Here is a 23,768-nt window from a genome sequence, read left to right on the forward strand (position 1 = left end):
ATAAATACATAATTCACATGTAACTATATAATTTTTATATAGTAACATTTTACTATAGAAATGCATTCCCTAGAAAATGACTATTGTTTCCAACCATGAAATCATCATGGCACAGAACGGCAATTATGGCATAATTGCCTGATGAAGACAAGCATGTGCACCGTGTTCACGATTTATACAAGCAAAAACTTTTAAGGGATTTAAACTGAAATATTGGTGCAAGGAAAGTGAAATTAGTTTTACCGTTAATGACATCTTTAACATATCTGGCAATCGAAACCTATTATTACTTCAATTGATTCAATTGAACAAAATACCTAACATTTTTCTGTCAAATTCAGAATGTTCAAGTTCTTCACAGCCTGGAACAATATTCAATTTTATCCTAAAGACCCTGCCCTTTTTCTGCAACACCATGCCCTTTCTAAAACCTGGCTAAAACATTTCTACATACAACATTTCTACATGCAACAAAAGGGTAAAGATGGCTCTAAAAGTTATATAAATTTTGCAATATGTTGGAGATTTTCAAAATTCTGCTATAGGCATTTTTGCATTTCTGTTTTCCAATTATTACTATATCTAATTGTAGTAGAAGGTTATATAAAACAGGTTGATTCTCGGCCAATAAAATTTGACCCCAGCATTACCATTTGAACAGACTTGATAAAGTACCAATATACAATGTTACATACACAATATCATAGCTCTAGCCATTTAAGGAGCTCTTATCCTTAAAGTGAATAGAACTATGATGTGACATAAAGGTTCTGAAATATCATTCATGTGTGAATATAAAAAGTAGTGTAGAGTCACTGACCATGAAAATCAGTAATACTGTAATAATTCTGTTTATTATCAGGTCAATGTATACAGTAACAACACCTGAATGACTAAGACACATTGAACTTTCTAGAGATTGTAAACAATTGACACCACGCCAATTATGATAAGGCATCGCCTACAGTTTCATGCGACCCTTCAGTAAGGGCCCTCCGACATGAACACAGAAGCAGACGATAATTATACAGAATTTATACTTGACAATCATATAATAAAGCATGGAACATGGTAAAACATAGCATTAAAAGCTAGTATAACATTAAATTAGTTAATTATTATAATTAATTAAATTCAATGCTTGATTCAGGTAGAAATAATTTAATGTCCAAACTTGAAATTATTAATTTCTAAAAAAACCAAACATGTATTAATTTCCTTTACGAAAGTGAACAAAAAATGACTTTTGTTCAGATCAAATATATTTTGCTGTTTTTCTTCCTTTCTCCATCAAAAATCATCTTTTATACAAGTTTAGTGAATGATTATTATTGATATAACTACCTTAATATTTCTCTCAATGAATTAATATCCGTATTAAATGAAATGCGAAACTGTTCTTACAAGGAACATACATGTAGGAGTTGGAAGTGATCATAGTCATTATAAATGCACAGGTTTATACATTGATTTGCGTCATTTAAGAAGATGATTTTGTTTTATCTATACTATATACGTTTTGTGATCGTTAGCTATATGATATTTAATCTTTTATCTAAATTTAATATAAAAAAAAATGCAATTCAAATTAACTGAATTGTTTGTCCAAACAGTTTGTCTAAACAAACTTAAAAATGTAGATATATGCTTCGGATATAAAACTCTGCGGACAAGTAGGAGAAAAAAATCAAAATCAAAATAAATCACGAGATGTCGTCAATATTATACACTAATAATCATAATGATATTTCTTGCTTTATGACTTACGAAAAAGATACGTATATTTTCATAGGTACGGTCACATTAAAAATGCATAATTTGCATGCAGCAATAAGGGAAAATGTCAGTATTATAAATTTCTTTGTCTTTACTATCTCTCAGTTATAAAAAAAAAACTATTTTGTGTTTAATATATGGAAAACAGATTAATTACACTACCGTTGGTAAGTGCGGATTGTCGGAGATCATGGCGGATAGCAACTGATAAGCCCCGCCTAATCTGGACGCTGATTAGTCAGTCGGGTATCGTCTGGCTAGTTTGAGTGACAGACCGTGTCATGTTAATTAGGTACATGTGATTTCAGGTTGCTTCCATAATTACCATGTGGTGTCACTATGTGGATAGTGTGGTTAAGTTTACAGCCAGACAATCTGATAAGCCCTAACGCAAATAATAGAAGATTTTGAAAAGATGGCTCTGTCATGCAGCTTTGGTATAAATCAGTATATTATTTTGCATTATATGATATCAGATTAATGCAAATTATTAAACTGCTACATACCAAATTAGTATGTAAAATAGAGTTATCTTACTTGATTAATCAAGTATGATGGATAGCTGAGAACACTTGACATATTAAGTAAAACTATATGAAGTATTTCCTGAGATATTAACTTACATGTGTTGACATGCAATACCTTAATTAGAATATATAAGTCTAATTTTAAAAGGCAACATGTTGCGTTATATATATATATGCAAGATAGAGTTATCATACTTGATTGTTAAAAGGTGCATAATACAAATACATCAAGTAGTTGTTAAGATATTGACTTATATGCGCTTATTTACATGCAAAACCTTATCAAGAATTTCAAAGTCGAATAAAACATTATATAATAACAAGAGATGTTTGTCAAACATTATGCCCCCCCTCAGCGCCATGTTGTCAGGATTATATGGACAATTGAATGAAATATGCATGGATCGAAATGACAGCTGATTTGTTGCCGTTAAGGCAGTTTTAAGATTATGACCATTAAAGTGTGAGGATAGAGTGTGTTATGACCATGACCTTTGACTCTATGAACTCAAAATCCAGAGTCATCAGCAGGTCACCAGAAACCTAAATGTCAAGTTCGAGGGCCATGGGTGCAGTCATTGTCAAGTTATCACACAGACAAGTTATTTTCGTTCAAGGTCACTGTGACCTTGACCTTTGACCCAATGACCCCTTAAATCATAAGGGGTCATCTACAAGTCAGATGCAACTCCAAGTCAAGGTTGAAGGCCATGGGTTCTGGCATTGTTGAGTTATCACTCGGACAACCTTTTACCATTCAAGATCACTGTGACCTTGACCTTTGGCTCTATGAATCCTAAAATCAATAAGGGTGATCTACTGATCAGGCTTAACATCCATGTCAAGTTTAATGATCATAGGTTCAGGCATTGTTGAGATATCAGTGGGAGAAGATTTGTTAACTTTTTTTGCATTAAAGGTTACTGTGACATTGACCTTGGCCTGATGACCCCCAAAGACGATAGGGGTCATCTACTGGGCAGGCCCAACCTTCATGTCAAGTTTGATGACCAAAGGTCCAGGAATTGTTGAGGTCGCTTTCAAGGTCACTGTGACCTTGACCTTTGACCCCTAAAATCAATAGGGGTCATCTACTGGTCAGGCCCAACCTCCATGTCAAGTTTGAGGGCCATGGGTGCAGGCATTGTTGAGTTATCACTCAGACAACCTTTTATCATTCAAGGTCACTGTGACCTTGACCTTTGGCCCAATGACCCCTAAAATCAATAGGGACCATCTTCTGGCCAGGCCCAACCTCCAAGTCAAGTTTGAGGGCCATGGGTGCAGGCATTGTCGAGTTATCACTCGGATAACCTTTTACCATTTCAGGTCACTGTGACCTTGACCTTTAGCCCAATGACCCCTAAAATTAATAGGGACCTTCTTCTGGCCAGGCCCAACCTCCAAGTCATGTTTGAGGGCCATGGGTGCAGGCATTGTAGAGTTATCACTCGGACAACCTTTTACCATTCCAGGTCACTGTGACCTTGACCTTTGGCCAGATGACCCCCAAAAACCATAGGGGTCATCTCCTGGTCAGACCAATTCTCCAAGTTAAGTTTGAGGGCCATGGGTGCAGGCATTGTTGAGTTATCACTCGGACAACCTTTTACCATTCAAGGTGACTGTGACCTTGACCTTTGGCCAGATGACCCCCAAAAACAAAAGGGGTCATGTACTGGTCAGGCCCAATTCCAAGTCAGGTTTGAGGGCCATGGGTGCAGGCATTGTCAAGTTATCACAAGGAAAACTTTTAACCATTCAAGGTGACTGTGACCTTAACTTTTGGCCAGATGACCCCTAAAAACAATAGGGGTCTTCTACTGGTCTGGCCCAACCTCCAATTCAATTATGAGGGCCATGGGTGCAGGCATTGTCGCATTATCACTCGGACAAACTTTTACCATTTAAGGTGACTGTGACCTTGACCTTTGGCCCCATGACCCCCAAAAACAATAGGGGTCATCTTCTGGTCAGGCCCAACCTCCAATTCAATTATGAGGGCCATGGGTGCCGGCATTGTTGAGTTATCACTCGGACAACCTTTTATCATTCAAGGTCACCGTGAACTTGACCTTTGACCCGATGAGCCCCAAAAACAATAGGGGTCAGCTACTGGTCAGGCCCAACCTCCAAGTCAAGTTTGAGGGCCATGGGTGCAGGCATGGTCAAGTTATCACTCGGACGACCTTTTACCTTTCAAGGTCACTGTGACCTTGACCTTTGGCCTGATGACCCCCCAAAACAATAGGGGTCATCTACTGGTTAGGTCCAACCTCCATGTCAAGTTTGAGGGCCATGGGTGCAGGCATTGTTTAGTTATCACTCGGACAAGCTTTAAAATTATTTTACCATTAAAGGTCACTGTGACCTTGACCTTTGACCCGATGACCCCCAAAATCAATAGGGGTCATCTACTGATCAGGCCCAACCTTCATGTGAAGTTTGATGACCATACGTCCAGGAATTGTTGAGTTATCACTCGGACAAGCTTTGGTCTACCGACGGACCGACCGACCGACGGACATACCGACATGCCTGTGCAAAGCAATATACCCCTCTTCTTCGAAGGGGGGCATAATTAATTAATCAATTTATATTAAATGCAAGACAGTTAGGTAACTTGATTAATCAAATAGTAGGAAACACTGTCTAATGTTTCACTGCAATACATGCAGTATTTGCTGAGATATTTACTTAAATATGGTTACATGCAAAACCTTAACCTCAATTGCTTAATCAATTAATAAAGGGCCATAATTTGCATTATTTGCAAAATAGAGTAATCTAACTTGGTTATTTACGTAGGTTGGATGGTTGAGTACCATTGCATCAGGTCTCAATGCAATACATCAAGTATTTACTAAGATATAAACCTATCTGTGTTGAAATGCAATATTTTACCAGAATTCTAAAAAGAAACTTGAATTCTAAAGCCCATAATTTGCATAATATCCAAATGTTTGTTATCTAACTTCATTCATTTTTATATAGTATGGACAGTTGGATACATGCATCTTAATTTCAAAATTCAATGCAATACATGATGCATTTGCTGAGAATAAGACACAATGTTGCTTACATGCAAAATCTTGACTAAGGTGTGTTGAAGACACTAAGGTGAGTAGTATGTCTCTCTTTATTCTTCGATTAGTTGAGCTAATACTACTGATAAAAGTGTCATTATTATTTTAAAAGTAGTAGTGGTGTTGTTATTGTTTAAAACTAAAGTGAGAATAACAAACAAGTCCATTTATACCTCACAACCTCTAGGGCAGGGTCAGTTTTGACAGCAGGTTGGACAATTGAACAGGGTTGAGAAAAGGACCACTAGGTAATGCTTTAAACAAATAAACTAGTTTTCTTTTTTGGTTCTGTGGCCTCTTTTATGCAGTTGACCAGAAACATTTGAACATTTTTTAAAAGGACTACCAGGCGTTCTAGCAAATAAGTTATCTGCAGAATTGGTTCTGTTGTTTTTGAGAAGATGTAATTTGAACCCCAAAATGTCCATGACAATAACAAAGTGATCACAATAGGCTAAATATGGAACGCCTTTGCTGGTATACATAGCATGATGGGGTAAGCACATGATAGTACATAGACCAGCATAATGAGGCAGCATAGCTAAAAGTAGAAGGAGTCATGTCCATCTTACACTGAGCTCTCAGGTTGCATAATACTAAGCATGTAAACATGTAAAATGTAGTAGTTTAAGGAAAAGTGTAGGTTTAATACAACCTGTTCCTACCCGCATGTAATAGTCCTTGTACGTTATTTCTGAGCCATCATGAAGTCTGAAAGTGTCCATGGGATTCTTGTGCCACTCAATGTCAGACACCCGGTATGTTTTGTTGTTATATCTGGAAAAAAGAATTCTACTTACAGGAGAATGAATTAGGAGATGCATTTGCTATTAAAGCTGTTAGAAGTAATAGGATATTTTACAGTACATGACAGTTGTCACTGAAGATCATGGTTGCATAATCAAATAGACATATAAACATTGAAATGTCATTGGATTGATGACTCCTTGAATTGGTGAGTTGGCACCAGCGCATGGTAATCTTACATGGTTTAATCTGTCCATCGGCTATAAGAAGCTTTCAAGACAGGATTATATACTATACCTTGTGAGAACAATTGTTCCGAGAAGTGTACGCAAACATTCTGTCTTGAAATGTTCAAACTCAGTGAAGCGGTGGTGGAGGTCGTACATAATGTCAAGGACGGTGTCGGAGCGTAAGATCTTGTGTGATAAGTCTAAGTTGAGCAAAACTTTACTCTCGTATTGAACGATGGACGTTACGAACCCTGGGAGGATGACTAACCTGTAAAAACAAAACGCATTTTGTCTATAAAATATTATTAGTTCTTCAGAACTTGGTTGGGGTTGGTTTACAGTATAGTTAACTTTCAACCTGTGATCTGCCGTACTTCTTACAGATTTTAAAACAACTGTTTCAGCCCTGCTTGTTTTATCTAAATATATCAGCACATCATTAAGAGGTTCACATTTAGACTTAATAATGTTGTTAACTTCGGAAAAATTCTAAACATTCAGTTCATTTTCAAGTTAAATACCAGTAACTAGAAAATAAAATATATTTAATCAATTGTGATTATCTAATAAGTATATAACATATAATTTTTCATTACTTTCCAAAAGGAAAGTCAACAGACAATGAAAATGCACACATAAACTAAAATAGATTAAAATCTTGAATATTTTCCCATAATCAGGTTCAGAATTTCTTACCGATGTTGTGGAATGGGGATCGATAGTTCTGGGTTATAGTAGTTGCGGCCAATCAACTTCATACCCATCTTGCCTAATACTCTGAAATGCAGGTTATAAATGCAGACAGGTAAATCAAAATGGAGGATATTTGTTTATGTCAGTGTAAGTATTTTTTATTTATTTCAGAAGTATTGAAAATTATTGTAAAAAAATAAAGTTTAAACAAAGCTTTTCAAACAGTGTACCAGTGCAAATGTTTTGAGCTTTGCAATGTTAAACCACTGGCAAAAAGGCAAGTGTTTTTTTCATCCAATTGTTCACCTATTCAAGTTTTTCCAAGTTCTCATGTACTCGACTGGAAGGTTATCTGAATACTCAAGAACCAACTTACTAACATAACTCATTGCCCTCCTTAAAAAAGACATATATAGGGAAATCTAGCATCTCCTCTGGCAGAATTTTTTTTTTTTTAAACCACAATGGGTGATGGAATAAACAGTCACCTAAGGATCATTTCTGTGAAATTATTATAAAACCGGGTCAATGGTTTGTGAAGAGATTGAAGATTTTCAAAGCTTTACCAAAAAGACATATAGTGGAAACTAGCCCCACCCCTGGCAACCAGTCTTTTTATGAATAAACATGGGGTGAAGAAATTTGACAAAGGGTCACCTCAGGAATGTTATCTGGAACTCTGAAATTATTTAAAATTGAGCCAGCAGTTTCTGAGAAGAAGATTTTCCTTTCAGTTGCCATGGCAACCAGATTTATTCTTCGAAAAATGTTGACAATGGTCAACCAACAATTACCGTATCACAATGCTCACAGTGAGCATTTGGTTACCAGGAGAGCTAAAAACATTTCAGCTTAAGAAATTACTGAGCTTCATTTTTTGCTCTAAAAATCTTTTATTCAACCTTTAATTTAACCAAAAATCTCCAAAATGTATTTTGGACAAATTATGAATCAAACAGAGTAAAAATAAGGATAAAGAATCTGCCTATGATAGGCTATAAAGTGGTGAAGTAGGTTAAGTTAGATATTGAATAATCAATTAAGCATTTAAGCAAGAAACTGGGGTAAGAACTACTCACGTCCTTAAAATGATATCGTTGACCTTAATACACTGTGGATCATTGGGTTGGAGTTCACAGGTCAGTTTGATCTTCAATTGAACAATGGAATTGTCATGTCTCATCTGTGATACCACCTCAGTCACCTGTAGCAAACAATTAGATTAACTTACAAGTTTCCCATGTAAACATTGTTCCATGGATTATTAACTAGATCATCATTCAACTTCCTTCAGTTCTCTACATATGTGTAGCCCTCAATACACATTCCGTTAAAGATACGCTCTAGTGATGTTGAAGGTGAAAATGTGTCTAGAACAAACTGATTTTTCTCAAAAAATGACACCAAAACATTCTCCATGGTTGACATATTATGTTGGCCTTTAAATGTAGGTGATTTCTTTTGATTGTTTGTGCAGAGTCAGTTTTTTTCCCCCAATAAAGTCTTATTCCAATTTCTGTGAGTGCTTCAGACTTTATATAGAACGCTCTACAAGAGCGGTAGAACAGTCACTTTATTTCATTAAAACTGTATGATATATAAATGAAATTTGATGCAAAATTTTGGACCCAAATCCAGACACACCTCAATGGTTACATACTTGATATTTCATGAAAATTTAATGGTATGTTCAACACTGTCTAGGTAGGTAGAAGGTTTTTTTTGAATATATAAACATGGCTTTGTTTGAATGATTTCAATGTGTTAGTTTACATTGAAAACAAATGCTTTAAGAGTTTCAGTTTCCCTTTATTGACTTTGTTTGCAAATCTTATGTTTTTGATTTTAATGCTTTTGTTTCATCCTATAGTTACATGTTTAGAGACTGACAAACAAAATTTGAAAAAAAAAATTTTTTTTTTTAATAAACATCTGTCAACTTTCACTTAGAACCCAGGTTAATTTAGCAAAGGTAAGTTTGTCACTTAAGCATCACCCAAATGCTACCCTGGGCTTAAAAAAAACAAACTTCCTTTCAATGAATTTTTAAGTGCATGGGTTTGACACGGAGACTATATGGTGAGGCAGAACAAAAGCACTACAGAGTGAATGCCGGCACTCGCTGTTGTTTTTCAATTGAAAATGGGGAATAACAACTATTAAAGTAAGAGTGATAAGTGCATAACTATTTTCTCTCGCAACAAAATACCAAGATCCTGAACAGTATTTAGGCTTTGGCCATATTAATAAAACAATAAGTTTTTGCACAGCACCTTTGGGTAAGAAACTGATTAAGTCTGAGACAGTTTTGAATAAAAACAAGATAATGCCTTCCTACATCATCTGGAAGCCTGTGCTGCATATACAAAATGCTCCCATCACATATCCGTGTCCTCCCAAGGAGCTCCTCATGTTGGTAGAGAAGGGCTTTTCTCAGCTTTATAGATTGTATATCCGGGGTGAAGGTGACGTGGTACTGATACTGGTGCCAGTCGGGGTTGTGCTCTAGGCTGAAGTAGTTGGTCATCAGGGGAACCTGTAGACCAGCAGTACCTGTAGTGAAATAGATAGGTTGGTATTAATTAAGCTTGGCTGTGAAGACAGCTGTTTATTATTATACATCTATATCTCTCACCTATATCACTAGACCACCCCTCAGCCTCTAATTTAGTTCAGCCATCATTTTGGTTGATAATGTTCATCAAACATAAACAAGCAAGGACTCTTATCTCTAGAACATGTAACAAAAGACTAAGACATCAATAATGTGTTTCTTAACTTCTGTACCCAAAATGTAACAATATATTTGCTTTTTGTCAGGGATAATAAGATTGACGCAAAATGTTGAAAAATCTGAATTTGTTTCTTTTTCATGACAGTTGCTCTATAATTCACATAACTATTGGTGATCATAGTTTTAGCAGTTTTAACAGTACATCACTCATTTTTCAAAAGTATACCAACTAGTTTTATCTGCCTTGCTCGTATCATGATGACCAAACATTAGAGATAAATACTTCATGAAAGCACAATGAGTGACTTCTAAGCCTTTATTATTCATGTTTCACAGGTCCACCTACCAACTTTGTCTTCTTGTCTCATAGTCTTAGGATCCCGCTCCTGGGCTCTTTCCCCCAGTTCCAGGGCAGACATCTCATGCACTGGTGCCTGGGCCTCCGCACCCTCTATGCCCGGGTGCTGTGCCCGCGCACCACCTCTGTAAGCAGCTCGCCTGCTGGCTGGGTGCAGGCCTCCATCCTGAAAAAACAAACAGAAATTGTCAAACAAGAATATATTGAGTTTAGGGCTGAGGTCTGAAAAATGCTAGATATAAAGGTAGGAGCCCAGTCAAAATATCAAAGCAATATGCGACTGCTTACCATGACATTTCTGTACAAGATTTTTTTGATGCTCTTCAAATGGTTTTAAGACTCTTTTTTTTTGGCTCTGGAATGAGCAAATTGTTGCGTAAATATCTACAAACCAGTGGTTTGATTGCTGACAAAAGATTAGATCACAGTTTTTCATATTTTCATTCGAAAACCAATGTTTTATGGCTAAAAGTGTTACCAACACTTAAATGCATAAAACATCAATTTTTGAACAAAAAATTGAAAATCTGTGATCTCATTTATTGCCAGCAGGCTTATATCACTGGTAAAATTACCATGGATTTTTGCAAAAATTGGCTCATTCCAAGAGAAAGATAAAAAATACTGTCAAAGTGTTCTATATGTGAGAATGAAGCCTTAATCATGCAGTGTCTAACATGACCCTAAATCGATGGACCAATACACTGACTACAATCAATGAAGCAAGTCTTAGGATAAAAACTGTCGTATTAAATCTGGTCAATGGCAAATATCCCATCATTCAATAGGGGTAAAACTCGGGCAGTTATATTTGCCAGGACCCGGGACTTTTATTATCGATCCCAGGTCGGGACCAATAAAATAATATTTGCTGTGACCATCACAGACGGTATTAGTGACTTCATATTGATCCCGGGTAGGGACCAATAAAGTGCAATATGAAAGGGGAAAGTTTATTTGTGATTTGTTTCATAAATTATGTTTTGCATTTTGTTCTTAAATGTTATAACAATAAATTCTGAATAACAGCTATGTTTGATATAAAATTGATTTGATATAATTCAATTTTAAGGGAAATGTTCTGAATTGAGTGTGATAAATCATACCCTAATACGGCTTTAATTAAAATGAGGTTTGTTTAATGTACCGTAAAAGCGGGTGCATTCATTGGCTGTACATAATTATTCTTTTCTTTAAAATGAACTTGTATGCTTTAAAGTTTCTTTGTTGAGAAAACAAATAAAGCAGAAAATGTTATATTTCAATTGCCTTTACCCTTGACAATGTGATATATTATTCCTCAAAGAAATGTTTTCCATAATTTTAACTTTTTTTAATGTTCTATGAAAATAGATGTTTATTGATATTGTTATGTTTATAAATATGAATCAATGCATTAGATTGCATATGTCATATAAGTTGATGTCTCTGAAAATGAGCTATATTTATGTTTGCTCACTGTAAATATTCATTTAATCAATGAAACAGTAGCATATAATATTAAGGAACTAAGTTACAAAAATATTTTGAGTTCACAGAGAAGCATTGTAGGTATTACCAGATGATTAAAAGGATGCGCTCATTTATTACATGAAACTGTCACATTTGTGTATTGGCCCTTGATGTGACACATTCCATACTAATGTTTATAGCAATTACAACTTGGCTCTTATTTGTAATTTTGGACAACATTTACCGTCATGGTCATTTTCTATGCGAACTGTATGGTTAAAAAGACAATTTGATTTAAGACTATGATGATAATTATCTAACACTGTTTAGTGTTTAATAACACTTAAAGGGACTGTGTCACAGATTGGCACCAAAAAAGATGTTTTTGTAACGAATATCAGGACAATTATCTAATAGAATGTGTTACGCTTTGATGTAAAAAATGTAAAATAAAGGTACCAAAATGTTAAAAAAGAATGTGTCGGAGCCCGAGTTTGAACCTGCGTCGCCAAAATCGAAGTCTGGCGTCTTCCCAACTGAGCTATCAAGGCTTACACAACTAGGGTGACATAATTAAGCTATAAACCTACCTCCGTAATATCGGATAACGCCGACTAGCCAATCACGCATAAGGAATGAATTCTACTCGGTAGACATACCCAGTAACTTTTTTTAATGGAAAAAAAGGAATAACTGCTAAACTTAAATAAATTGTAAACTATGTGGTACTTCAATAATTAAGTTTCAATGCATTGTACACATCAATGCCAAGTTTATGTCATTTTTCGACAATTTTTTTTCCCCTATTTTTTCATCTGTGAGACAGTCCCTTTAAATCAATTAGCATATAAAACTGATTAACTGATAATCCCCTGTTGTGCATCTGCTTTCTATAGCAATGGTGTCACAGTAGGGGCCAATTTCCTTCGTATTTTGTTATTGGCCCAGGGCCATTTAGGATTGACACTTTAGGAGTAGATAATCTTATTGTATCACTAATACATATAAACTATAAGCATAGCTAAGTATTGGATTGAAAATGAATAATAAACAAATAAGAGTGATAAGTTTTTAAATAGTTATATAACATATGTATTCAAATCCGCTTTAATACATGGTCAACATAGTTGTATCCAAATTTGTGAAGCATCATAGTTAAATCATATTCATGGGCGATTGTATATTACATTACTTTTATTCTTATTCAAAGGCATTAAATATAAAATCAGTTCGTTTTCAGAGTCTTTATTGATTAATTGTAAAAAAGATCAAACTCGTCGACGAAAAAAATGCATTTTAGAAAGGTCTCAAACACATGACTCATAAAACAATAAAATAAGACAAGTGATTTAAGGTAGGACATGACTAAATGGGCTTAATGAATATCACGGCAGTATTCAGCTATTCATCAGGTCCCGGCCATAGTGGTCCCGGCTTTTCTCAATCAGCGATCCCGGCAGTAACGAGCTATAAGAGTCCCGACCTCAGCTGTCCCTGCGTTTCTGTGATCCAGGCAGTATATTTGCCGGGACCATTACAGCCAGGATCGCGGTATTAGTAATTGACATCAGTGGTTTTGGCGGCATGCGATTGATGCCTGACATGAACGCCTTTATGGTTAGTGGTGTACATGTATGTGACAGGAAATACACTGTCACCTTAATCCTCTTAGAGATGTGTCAATGTCCATCAACCAGTACGTGTTAACACATCATAGCTGCAAAAAATCTATTGGCAATCAAACAACTAGCCAACAAAATAAAAGGAACTTAATAATCCTTATCTGGGGTCAAAACATCTCAGACCATATGAGATATAGAACATATACTTAAAAGACAATTGGCATAAAGAAACAGAAACCTACCAATTTCGAAAATGTACTGCCTGCACCTGAGTCCAAAATATCAATAGTTCGGAAAAGCATTTTCGCGAAAAAAATACAAATATTAATGGAACTTGCTATGATGATTACATTTCGGACAGTTACAAATAGAAAACATAATTATCTCTAATTCGCCAACATCATCACCAAACAACAAGAATATTAAGACAGAATGTGAAAATACACCTACATTATTCCATGTGCCAATTTCGTACACTACCGATGCTTTCATTGTTTAGTTATTTGTCATTTATTGTATTTTCAATATATGATAGGTGTTAAGCATTCTAAATACAGATGATATGCGCTCAAATTTTAAATATAATCATAAATCATTTGTATCTTATACTTTTTTATTATTTGAAACAAATGTTTTTTTATTCTTATCCTTCAGATGTAATTGTTCCAGGCCCCAATTTCTCGAAACTTCTTAAGCTTAACAGGCTTAAGTGACTTATTTCAATTAGCCCAAATACATACTTTAATTGATTTTGATAAATGAAAAATGGTTTATTGTAATTATATTAAACCTACTTCCTATCTAAAGTATAAAAATCTTTAAAAGAATTTAATATTTTGCAAATTATTGAAAAACCAAAAATAGTGAGTTTAGCTTAATCCTGTTATAGGGGACTTAAGTAGTTTCGAGAAATTGGGGCCTGGTTATTAACTAATTTGTTTTATTAAACATTGTTGATATTACAATATGCAAATATGATTAAGAAGCTGTAATCGTTTGTTTGTCTTGTCTCAATCTCTATGTTCAATTAACGATCCCGGCAGTTATCAGGTAAGGTCCCGGCCATAGCGGTCCCGGCTTTTCTCAATCAGCAGTCCTGGCAGTAACGAGCGTATAGAGTCCCGAGCTCCGAAGTCCCAGCTTTTCTCAAAAAATGATCTCGGCAGTTACAAGCTATAAGGTCCCGACCACAACGGTCCCGGCTATATCCAATTAGCGATATAGACAGTTATCAGTAAAAGTCCCGGCTTATTCAAAGATGTCCCGGGTCGTTGTTGTTGTCTTTAATATAAACTATAATATATGTTGTTGTTTTTTCCATATTTCTTATTGATTTATTAACAATTTGAAAAAGGAAATGCATGAACATAAAATCAAACATACAATTAGTTTAATACAAGCACATCAAAAATACATAAGTGCTTCATAATATATGCACTGAAATAATTTATATGCTATAAATATATTTATTTTAAGGTATTCAGTATTTTCAATGGCCTGTTAAGCTCAAACATTACAAACGCAAAGATAAAACCAAAATAAAAATTTTGGTCCGGATCCCAGCCCAGATAAGATCAAAGAGGGCAAATATATATTAGTGATGGTCAGGCTTTCAGCTGAAGTTAATGGGAATCTCCTAGCCTAGCCATCACTAATTGGCCCTGTTTGATCTTATCTGGGCTTGTGAAGTTGAATTCTGAAGGGTCAAGTTAATTTCTTTAGATGCAGTTCTTCAAAATACATCATTTATTTTTTAAAAGTAAATACATTTCTTAACGAGAAAGAAGAAGAGTTTTATGCTTTATTATTTTAACGTTTTTTAACATTATATGAAATTGAAAGAAGAATGAATGAATGAAATAATAAATCAATATGGATATTAATTGCTGTATATTTTTGTGTTTTTCATGATTGTAATAATTAAGAATAGAATTGTCTTATGTTTTTATTATTAGTTAATTTGTATACTGTAATATACAAATAATACTATATCAATATTTACATTGTATGGTAATTATGGGAACAAAACAGAAACAAATGAAATTTATCCTCACATGAAGGTGTCTGTTCCTTATGTACGGAAATGGGGGGGGGGGGGGGGTAAATAAGATGCTGAAAGACTTGTCATGCTCAAGAACCATATATTTTGTTCAAAGGTCAATGTCACTCTTAAGTTTTACAATTTACAATTATGGAGGAATACAGGAATTTACTACACCATTTAAAATAAAACAAAGGGCAGTCTATGCCGCTTAAAGCCTCAGCCCCACCTTCGTCTTATTGCCGAAGTTTGATAAGGTGATTTGTTTTATCAAAAACTTCGACAAACCTGTTCCCATATATTGTTTTGACAGCGCTCCGTCAGATGGCTTTATTGTGAAAAGGTTTGTCAAAGTGTTCTAAGTAACTAAACTCTCAATCAAACTCTGGTAAAAGACTGAAGGCTAGGCCCCATAAGTGGCATAGACTGCTCAACCGTATGTTTCATTTAATATGGTGAAGAGACAGAGAAGTTATCTTTGTTTAAAGTCTTCATTTGAAGCAAAATATTGCTTTCTGACGTAGCATTTGAGACGCAATTTATCATGTGGTGTACACACGGTGTAAATCCTCTGAAATTGAAGTTCAATCAAATGCAGAGTGAGATTAATGGGTAGCTAAAATAGCCAACAGCTCCAGCTGATTATTATCAATTTTGAAAAATTAGCTGGCAGTCACTCTGAGTGCGAGGAATTCATGCCCAAATAGGCAGAGTCATCGTACATAGACTATTTAGTCATTTATATTCATTTCATGTTTTTTTTGTACTGTTTTGTTTATTCAAATTTTTACACCTATAAGGTACTTTAAAGTTATTTATTTAAAATGCTCCAATGGGTCTTCCATTGTGGTGCCAATTACTGGTAGTTAAAAAAGGAGGTAAACTGTGAATATGGTCTGTCATTATTGCTTTTCAGAGGTTTATACAAGTACAATTAAAACAAGAGCACCGCTTGCAGGTGCTGAATGCTTGTCTAATTTTATCCTCATACATACATTTGATAGTGAACAGGTATTCCAAAGTTTGAAAGTGATAGCTTTGATAGTTTGCATGTAAGTGACCAGAGCATAAGCTTAAAAAATCAAAAAAAATTGTTTCTATATTGTGTATGCTGTGATGTTAACTATCAATCATTCTTCTGCCATACAACAACTGCTGATACAGGAACATGACAAATATGCCCTAAAGGCCTGGCTTGATAGACAGATATAGCATTTATTAGCATTAAAAACGTATTTTTATGACAACCTTCCACTACAGTTTAAAAATCATGATCAGTTTCATTTTGATGTTCATCTTTAAATGCTTATTACTAAGACTGGTCATCTGACAATGGCCATTAAGAAATTTCTGCTATGGCATTCAATAGGACAAGAAGAAATAACTTACTGCTTGTCTGTTATACAACTCTTGCTGTGGTAGTTGCTGCTGTTGTTGTTGTTGTTGCTGTTGTTGCACAGGACCCTCCCCTGGCCTAGGGGCAGGTTCATCTGCTGTTACCCGGGCTCGACCCCTTGCCCTACCCCTAGCACGTCCCGTCATGGCTCAAAATGGAACTGTAATAAAGATACCGGTATTCATCATATTCTATCAGTAAATATTGAAAGTACAGAAGTTAATAATCTCTAAAGTTTGAATCACCGGTGATTACCGATTTACCGCAGTAATCCGAATATCTAGTTCCTGAAGAGCATTTCCGGTATCCCTCAGTTTGTTTACAATATCTCTCGGTGTATGTCAATACACCAGCGATCGGTACATCCAGGATAAAAATGATTCAACAGTTATAAACCTTTAACGACAGGTGTAACATAATTACAGTGTTTTTCTTCAAACCAATTTGGAGTTCAAATTAGGCCCTTTCACAGTGATAAAACTTTTTTTTCTCAAATGTGAAATAAAATTCTGAATTTAATGGGGTTTTTTTGCTGATTGCTCTTTTTTAAATGACCCAAAATGTATGGAGAAGTTGGTGTTTTTTATAGAAACAAAATTAAACCAACTTCCGTTTTCTAATCTGCCTAGCATTGTTGTTTATTTCTATTTTTGATATTGGCATTCTCACCGCGGTTAAGTCAAAGATGATTGCTAAGCAGCCATTTTATGTGGCCATTTGTATGGGTTTTAAAAATATCAGAAGATATTCAATGTTTTAAGCTGCACTCTCACAGGTTGCCTGTTTTACAACTTAATTTATTTTTTTGTCTTGGAAAAAGCCAATTTTAGCTTAAAACCAGTGCTATAAGAAGGCTGACTAAAGATAAGATTGCAGTTCTGCATATTTTTAATCAAAATTGAGGTTTGGTGGCTATTAAAAAGCGTCAATAATGCTTTAACAAATTTTAAGTATTGGGCAGTGTTTCGCATAATTGAAATATGTTGTTTTGAGTTATCTTATATGACTGAATTGATGGAAAAATATCAAAACTGTCAATTTGTGACAGTGCAGCTGAAAATTGAAACCAGACATTTATTTTATGACTTACGGTAATGTTTCTACAGGAAACAACATTTAAATCAAAATCAAAATAATATATGAGCATAAAATGATGGGCAGGTTCTAGTTGGTGCCTTTCTGGTATGGTTGATCTAGCCACATTAATGAGTGTTTAGGGTACTTTTCTAATTTTAATCATTTTGAAATTTGTTGTGTATCCCCTTCTCAATTCTGTCAAGAACAAAAATCATCAAAATGTTCTATGATGTTCTTTGAGGATGGCAAGAGGTATGCCTATTATAGGTTAGTGCCTTCATGTACAAATTGTTTTGTACCAAAAGTGGGTAGTTATTCCGAATGGGATTCCAGGTTAAAGCATATTGCGTCTATGAAATATCATAAAAACAAGAAATATTATCAGATAATGTTATTTTATATTAGTTACGTACACAAAACAATAAATATCCAACAAATTTTTGTGAGTTTGATGTGTTTTTCTTCATTTTATACTTTCAAAACATAATGGTATAAAGGCTGCGGTTCACAGTTTCACAACAATCAGAACACTTCGGCCATGACTGTTAGGGATTGGAAGAAACCTGCATATAACATCTATTATTTTAGACCAAGCAGTACATGTGATACAGTAGTCTAAAATAATAGACGTTTTATGCGGGATTCTTCCAATCCCTAATCTAAAATAATACATGTATTATACGAGATTCTTGCCAATTATCAAAAATCGTAAAAAAATCTGCCAACTTACAATTATTTGGATTAGAGATAAATAATAAAGAAACTGTACTATATAATCCTCTTCTCCATGTATGGCACGACTTTATAGTGGAACGAGTTTGTGTTGGTATGGTGCTCTAGTTATCATGATACAATAGAATGTCTAAATCTAATATCTTTTTCTCGCTTTGATGCCTTTAAATGCATCCTGTCCCTTTTCTGAGGACAAAACCCAAGGTTGAGAGTTGTGACATTTCAAGGAATCATAAAAGGCTTTTATATTTTAAAGAGGTTACCCTGAACGCCCATTGACTTTGAGTCGAGATTGACATCTCAATTTCTGAAAATCGTTTGAAATGGTTGAACAGCTCAGCTGTTTTCGCTTTAGATCAGTGATTTTTATCTCAAAGCTCATCTACATTTCCTTTGGCAAATATAATCAAACTTAGGTAAATCAAATCTATGTCATTACTAACCTTAACTTTATCAGAGGCAGAGGGCTTCCAAGATTTAAACAACATCAACAACAACAACAAAACCTCTATCCGGTATATTATATCCGATTTATCTGTTAAAACTTCCTCTCAATCGTCAAGCCGCTTTGATAGACAAATGCATACGTCGAGATGATCAAGACTTTGTTTACCTATTTTCCAAATATAGACCATTCGGAACTCCTCGGCCATTTTTTCAAAAAAAATGGCCGAGGAGTTCCGAATGAATATAGACGTGAAACTTGAAACTAGACTAGGTTAAAGACAACTAAATTTACTATAGTTGATTGACCGATTTGCATGCACAATTAACACTAAACGAGTTCCGTGTAACACGGTCTCAAACACCGTATACTGGTAAGGGACCCCTTTATTGCTCGTACTCAATCATTGCCCCACCCTGTGCAATTGTCTTTTAATTAGTAATTCCAGTTTTACGGCTTTTCATACGTGTAAATGAAGCTTCAACATACACGTAGGACTACATTATAATTAATACTTTTATCTGAAAATCAACTATTTGTCAGCAATACTGATTTTTTTTACCACTCAACCAAACACAATTAAACACTCTCAGCAAAACAAGATCACTTTAACATCTTGAAACTGACAAAAGCACTGCGGTTGCATGACCATCAAGCAAACCAGGGCCACGGATTTCTGGAAACTGACTTATAAAAAAATCACCGCTACACAAACAGTCCGTCACTCAGACAAAACAATCAGCTGTATGAATACGCGTTACACACATTAAGCAAACATTCTGAACACTTTCTTCCAATCACAAATTAAGCAATCTCGATAGTACAAATCACCACGTTCCTTCCTTCACAGTAACGCCAACTCACCAACCCTGTCTTCTATCACGGACCTATAAACCATGGTTTATAGGTCCGTGCTTCTATTAATATGACTCCACTTCAATCTGAAGATTGCCTGCGATTTCTTAAAATGGGTAAAACTTGTGATCCTGGCCTAATTAATGGTGTACGTTGTATTAAAGGATCGAAGTGTAAAAAGAACTGTCGGACTCGCTCATGTCAGTGCAATTTTTAAAAAGACGACCATCAGGACGCCAGCAACTACAGATTAATTTCCATTTCCCTGCTGAGCGTTAGATTAGTAAGATCATTGAATGCATGCATAAACATGTATATCAACTTTTTCACTTAAAACAATGTTATACAAGAAGAAAGTTGATGCATAGCATCAAGTCGGCGCAATGAAATTAGAAGAAAAACGTGCATGTAGATAACCCAAAATGGTTATTATTTCAATGATAATATTTTTGCTTATGTTGGGTGTACATATGCTCGAAGGACATTATGGTTAATAATATTGTTACAATAGTTTAAGCCCGGAATTATATATATTCTGTTGTTTTTTCCCAAGCTAATCCTCCGGTTATAACTAAATTATAACAAAAATATACATACGTTTCTTCGGAAGAAATAGAGTCAATGGCCTAATACATAGATTTCAATAGCATGAAATTCACCTTTTATTTGTACCGGCATGTTATGTCAATTCCTTGCTTTATATTTTGTATAAGTTTATGTAACACATTTCACTCATATGAGTATATAGAATGGGATAAAAAAATACTATACATCAAGAAGGAATTATCTGAATTATCTTTCGAATGACATTTTCAAAACAAACAATTAAGCTCAAGGTTAATTTTTCAGCATTTTTGCTGTGCTGTCACCAAGGGAGATTACTGCGTAGGAGGTTTACAAACATTAAGGATATTGTGATAGTACCGTGTAGCCTTCATCTATTTCGGGCGGAAGTTGATATCAATCGGAACACCTCGGCCTGTATCTAACTCGGAGATGGCCGAGTTGTTATGATTGAGTTGGTATTTAAAATCAAAATTTTCAAATTGATATGCAGGGCTGTTATAATTTAAGGTTTCATTATCAATTAAAGTGTAAAGTTTTTAAAACAAACTTAACTTCATATTTTATCATGCAACGTGAAAACTATTGAAAGCATCGTTCTGCAATTTATGATCTAGTCCCTAAGTTGGAATATTTCTAAAGTAATACAAATAAGGGCGCCGACTAATAATAACGACTCTCGATCCAATCTCGGTTTCTCCCAAAATATTTGACTGTCAACCAACTAACGTAAAGCAACCTTAACTCGTCAGTGTCTTTAAGTCGTCGTTTTTATTGGTAAATCCTTCTCTCTCGGTCACGTGATCAAACAGTTTTAAGGCGCGCATTATTTGAAAGGTAAATATTTATTATTGTTTATCAGTTTCTTTGATGTATAGCATTGTATATTCATTTTGGAATAATAAGCCATAGAAAATGTGCCTTATAAACACGCCAATCCGCTGAACCGGGAGACGTTGTGTAGCTTATTGTATATGGGTTGGGCGAACGAACGCTCTTGGTAGTTTAGACGCTTGATATGTAAATTAAACACGTGGCGCACTTATCGAATAACTATCCACATGAGATTACTCTCCCTTTCACCACCAAAAGCCTCCACGAACGTTATATTTTGAAGCAAATAAAATGACGACTTACGGTCCCTGGTGACGACTTAAAGTCCTTTACTTTTTTGTGTTTTATTTGTGGTAATTGAATAAAGATTCTTATCTTATATGGTTTAATGCGCTTGCAGATGGGTATACATACGTATTAATTTACTAAAATTATATACATGCAGTTCATACTGCGTCTAACCAGTATCACAAAAAAGTATTATTTACTGTAAGGTAATGAATCCTTGTTTCAGAATAAACAACGTAATTCTCGGGAACCTGTATGCTGTTGGTATGCACCACCACGGTGCACGCGAACTAAAAGTTGGACCAGTTTATTATTGCAAACCAGAACAGGACAATATACATGACACGCATGCAGTTGCTGTCTACCAAGACAGGGGACTGTAGCAAGAAAGTTGCTAACCTCAGGCGTGAAGACGCACGCAAGATCACACAGGTTTTCAGTCATGATTGTATTCCGCAAACATGTTACGTCCGAGCCAAAGGTCCAGCAGAGCGTTTTTCACGGAGAACTGGACCTATGCAAGACATCAGCATTGGGTTCCGTGTCTAGGACAATAAACTTCGCCTTTTAGAAGATATGCTGGGGAGATGGAAATTGTCTTCCGCGTGTTTTAGTTTTGGCCATTTGATGTTATTTGCAAAATAAATACGTTCTTCCTTATATTGTATTTGCTTTTATTTATTCTAGTAAGAAAAATACAATTGCTTTAATGTACCCACTTAATGTGACATGAAGCGATCGCTCTTTTTCTAAGTGTGTTGTACTTCATATCTCAGTAAATATGATTAAAGGCAATTTTATAATAACAGCTATGAAATTAAGACTCATATCTCTTTTCGTGAAATACCATTGGTTAGGGTTGACCCAACGTGTAAATGAAAAGGGTTAAGTACCTCAATTAACCTATAAACCAGAGTTAATGAATCAGCATGTTTTCATACTGACAGGAAATTTCGAAAATAAAGCGTTTAGGGCACATTTTCTATGGTTGAATTGTTAGGCAAACATTTCGTGTTTATGAATATAGACGTTTCGAAATACAAACGTAAATTAACAAGAAAACATTTTGAAATAAATATCTTCGTACTGTTATAATGATAAGGCGTAAACAAATTTACACAGAAATATGATTTTATCGATAAAATGATAACCATGTATATTTAGAATAGCAATAGTTTTAAAATATAACAGTACTTATAACAAGCGTATTTTTTAGACATGGACTCAGGTTCCGCAAAAGCAGTTAAGAAGAAAGGTCGAAAATGGTCACTATAAAATATGACTCTTGCTTACAACGCTGCAAAGAGTGGGCGTTTGTGTCGGCAGCGTCCAAGAAGTATGGAGTTCCAAGATTGTCCTTATCGGATCGTGTTAAAGGACGAGTTAAGCTAAACGTTAAATGGGGAAATAAAACTGTCCTAACAAAAGAGGGGGAGGAGTCTCTGGTACATTATATTGAGTACATGGCAAAGCGAGGTTTCCCCTTGACAATAGGACAGGTAACTGGGTTTGCGTGGTGTATAGCGAAGGAACGTGGAAAGGGTGACGTTTTCAAGAAAACAGGACCATCGAAAAAGTGGTGGCGAGGATTTAAACAACGGCACCCCGAACTCCGTTTGCGAAGACCGGACTCCCTGGAGCGCGGTCGAGTCACCATGGGGAATGTTCATTCCATTAGAGAATATTTTACGATCCTGAAGGAGACTCTCAATGCTAATCAACTCGATGAAAAACCACACCTTATATTTAACTGCGATGAGGCGGCAATAAATTTAAACAAATCGGCTGGCCAGAGAGTAGTTGTCCCAAGCAGTCAAAAACATGCTCATTCGGTCGCGGCAGCGACCAATGAACACATTACCGTGCATTGCTGTGTGAGCGCGACAGGCGGCACAATACCACCAATGGTAATTTTTACCAAAAGTTTTCCGGGGGGACCTTACCATAAGAAGGGGCCTGTAAACGCCACATAAGTAGTATAGGGGCCTCTCCGTAGTCAAATTTGCATAATGACATCATCAGTTATAAATAGCCCTGCGTAGTCAATAAAGTAGGGGTCACGCCAGTCCAACTCTTTTGAGCGGATGATATTGAATAGCAGCAATGAATGAAGAATCTTTACGGGGACTGATTTAATGTATCAATAAAGTAGGGGTCGCGCAAGTCCAGCTTTTTTATTAATGTTAATCATGTGAGTTGTAACACGACTGTGATCTTGATAACATCCTCATATTTGGCGGGAACCAATGAAAATGCAATGGTCAGTTAGTCTTTTCATTAAATAGTTTGCTATATTATTTTGCTGCTCTTC

General features: G+C 35.4%; 1 protein-coding gene across 1 annotated transcript in view; it reads right to left on the reverse strand.

The window, feature by feature from the left end:
* The window catches only part of LOC128232568 (piwi-like protein 1), a 32,818-nt gene extending 13,765 nt beyond the window's left edge, over window positions 1-19,053 (reverse strand). Inside the window, exons 1-8 of the mRNA XM_052946211.1 lie at window positions 18,915-19,053; window positions 16,656-16,822; window positions 10,140-10,317; window positions 9,398-9,612; window positions 8,139-8,263; window positions 7,063-7,143; window positions 6,434-6,634; window positions 6,055-6,166 (exon numbers count right to left, since the gene is read on the reverse strand). Coding sequence (XP_052802171.1) covers window positions 6,055-6,166; window positions 6,434-6,634; window positions 7,063-7,143; window positions 8,139-8,263; window positions 9,398-9,612; window positions 10,140-10,317; window positions 16,656-16,808 — 1,065 coding nt within the window. The 5' untranslated portion in view covers window positions 16,809-16,822; window positions 18,915-19,053. The remainder of the gene's footprint in view (window positions 1-6,054; window positions 6,167-6,433; window positions 6,635-7,062; window positions 7,144-8,138; window positions 8,264-9,397; window positions 9,613-10,139; window positions 10,318-16,655; window positions 16,823-18,914) is intronic.
* Between the last annotated feature and the right edge of the window lie 4,715 nt (window positions 19,054-23,768).

This window comes from Mya arenaria, chromosome 4 (assembly GCF_026914265.1).
Source record: "Mya arenaria isolate MELC-2E11 chromosome 4, ASM2691426v1".
Classification (NCBI taxonomy): domain Eukaryota; kingdom Metazoa; phylum Mollusca; class Bivalvia; order Myida; family Myidae; genus Mya; species Mya arenaria.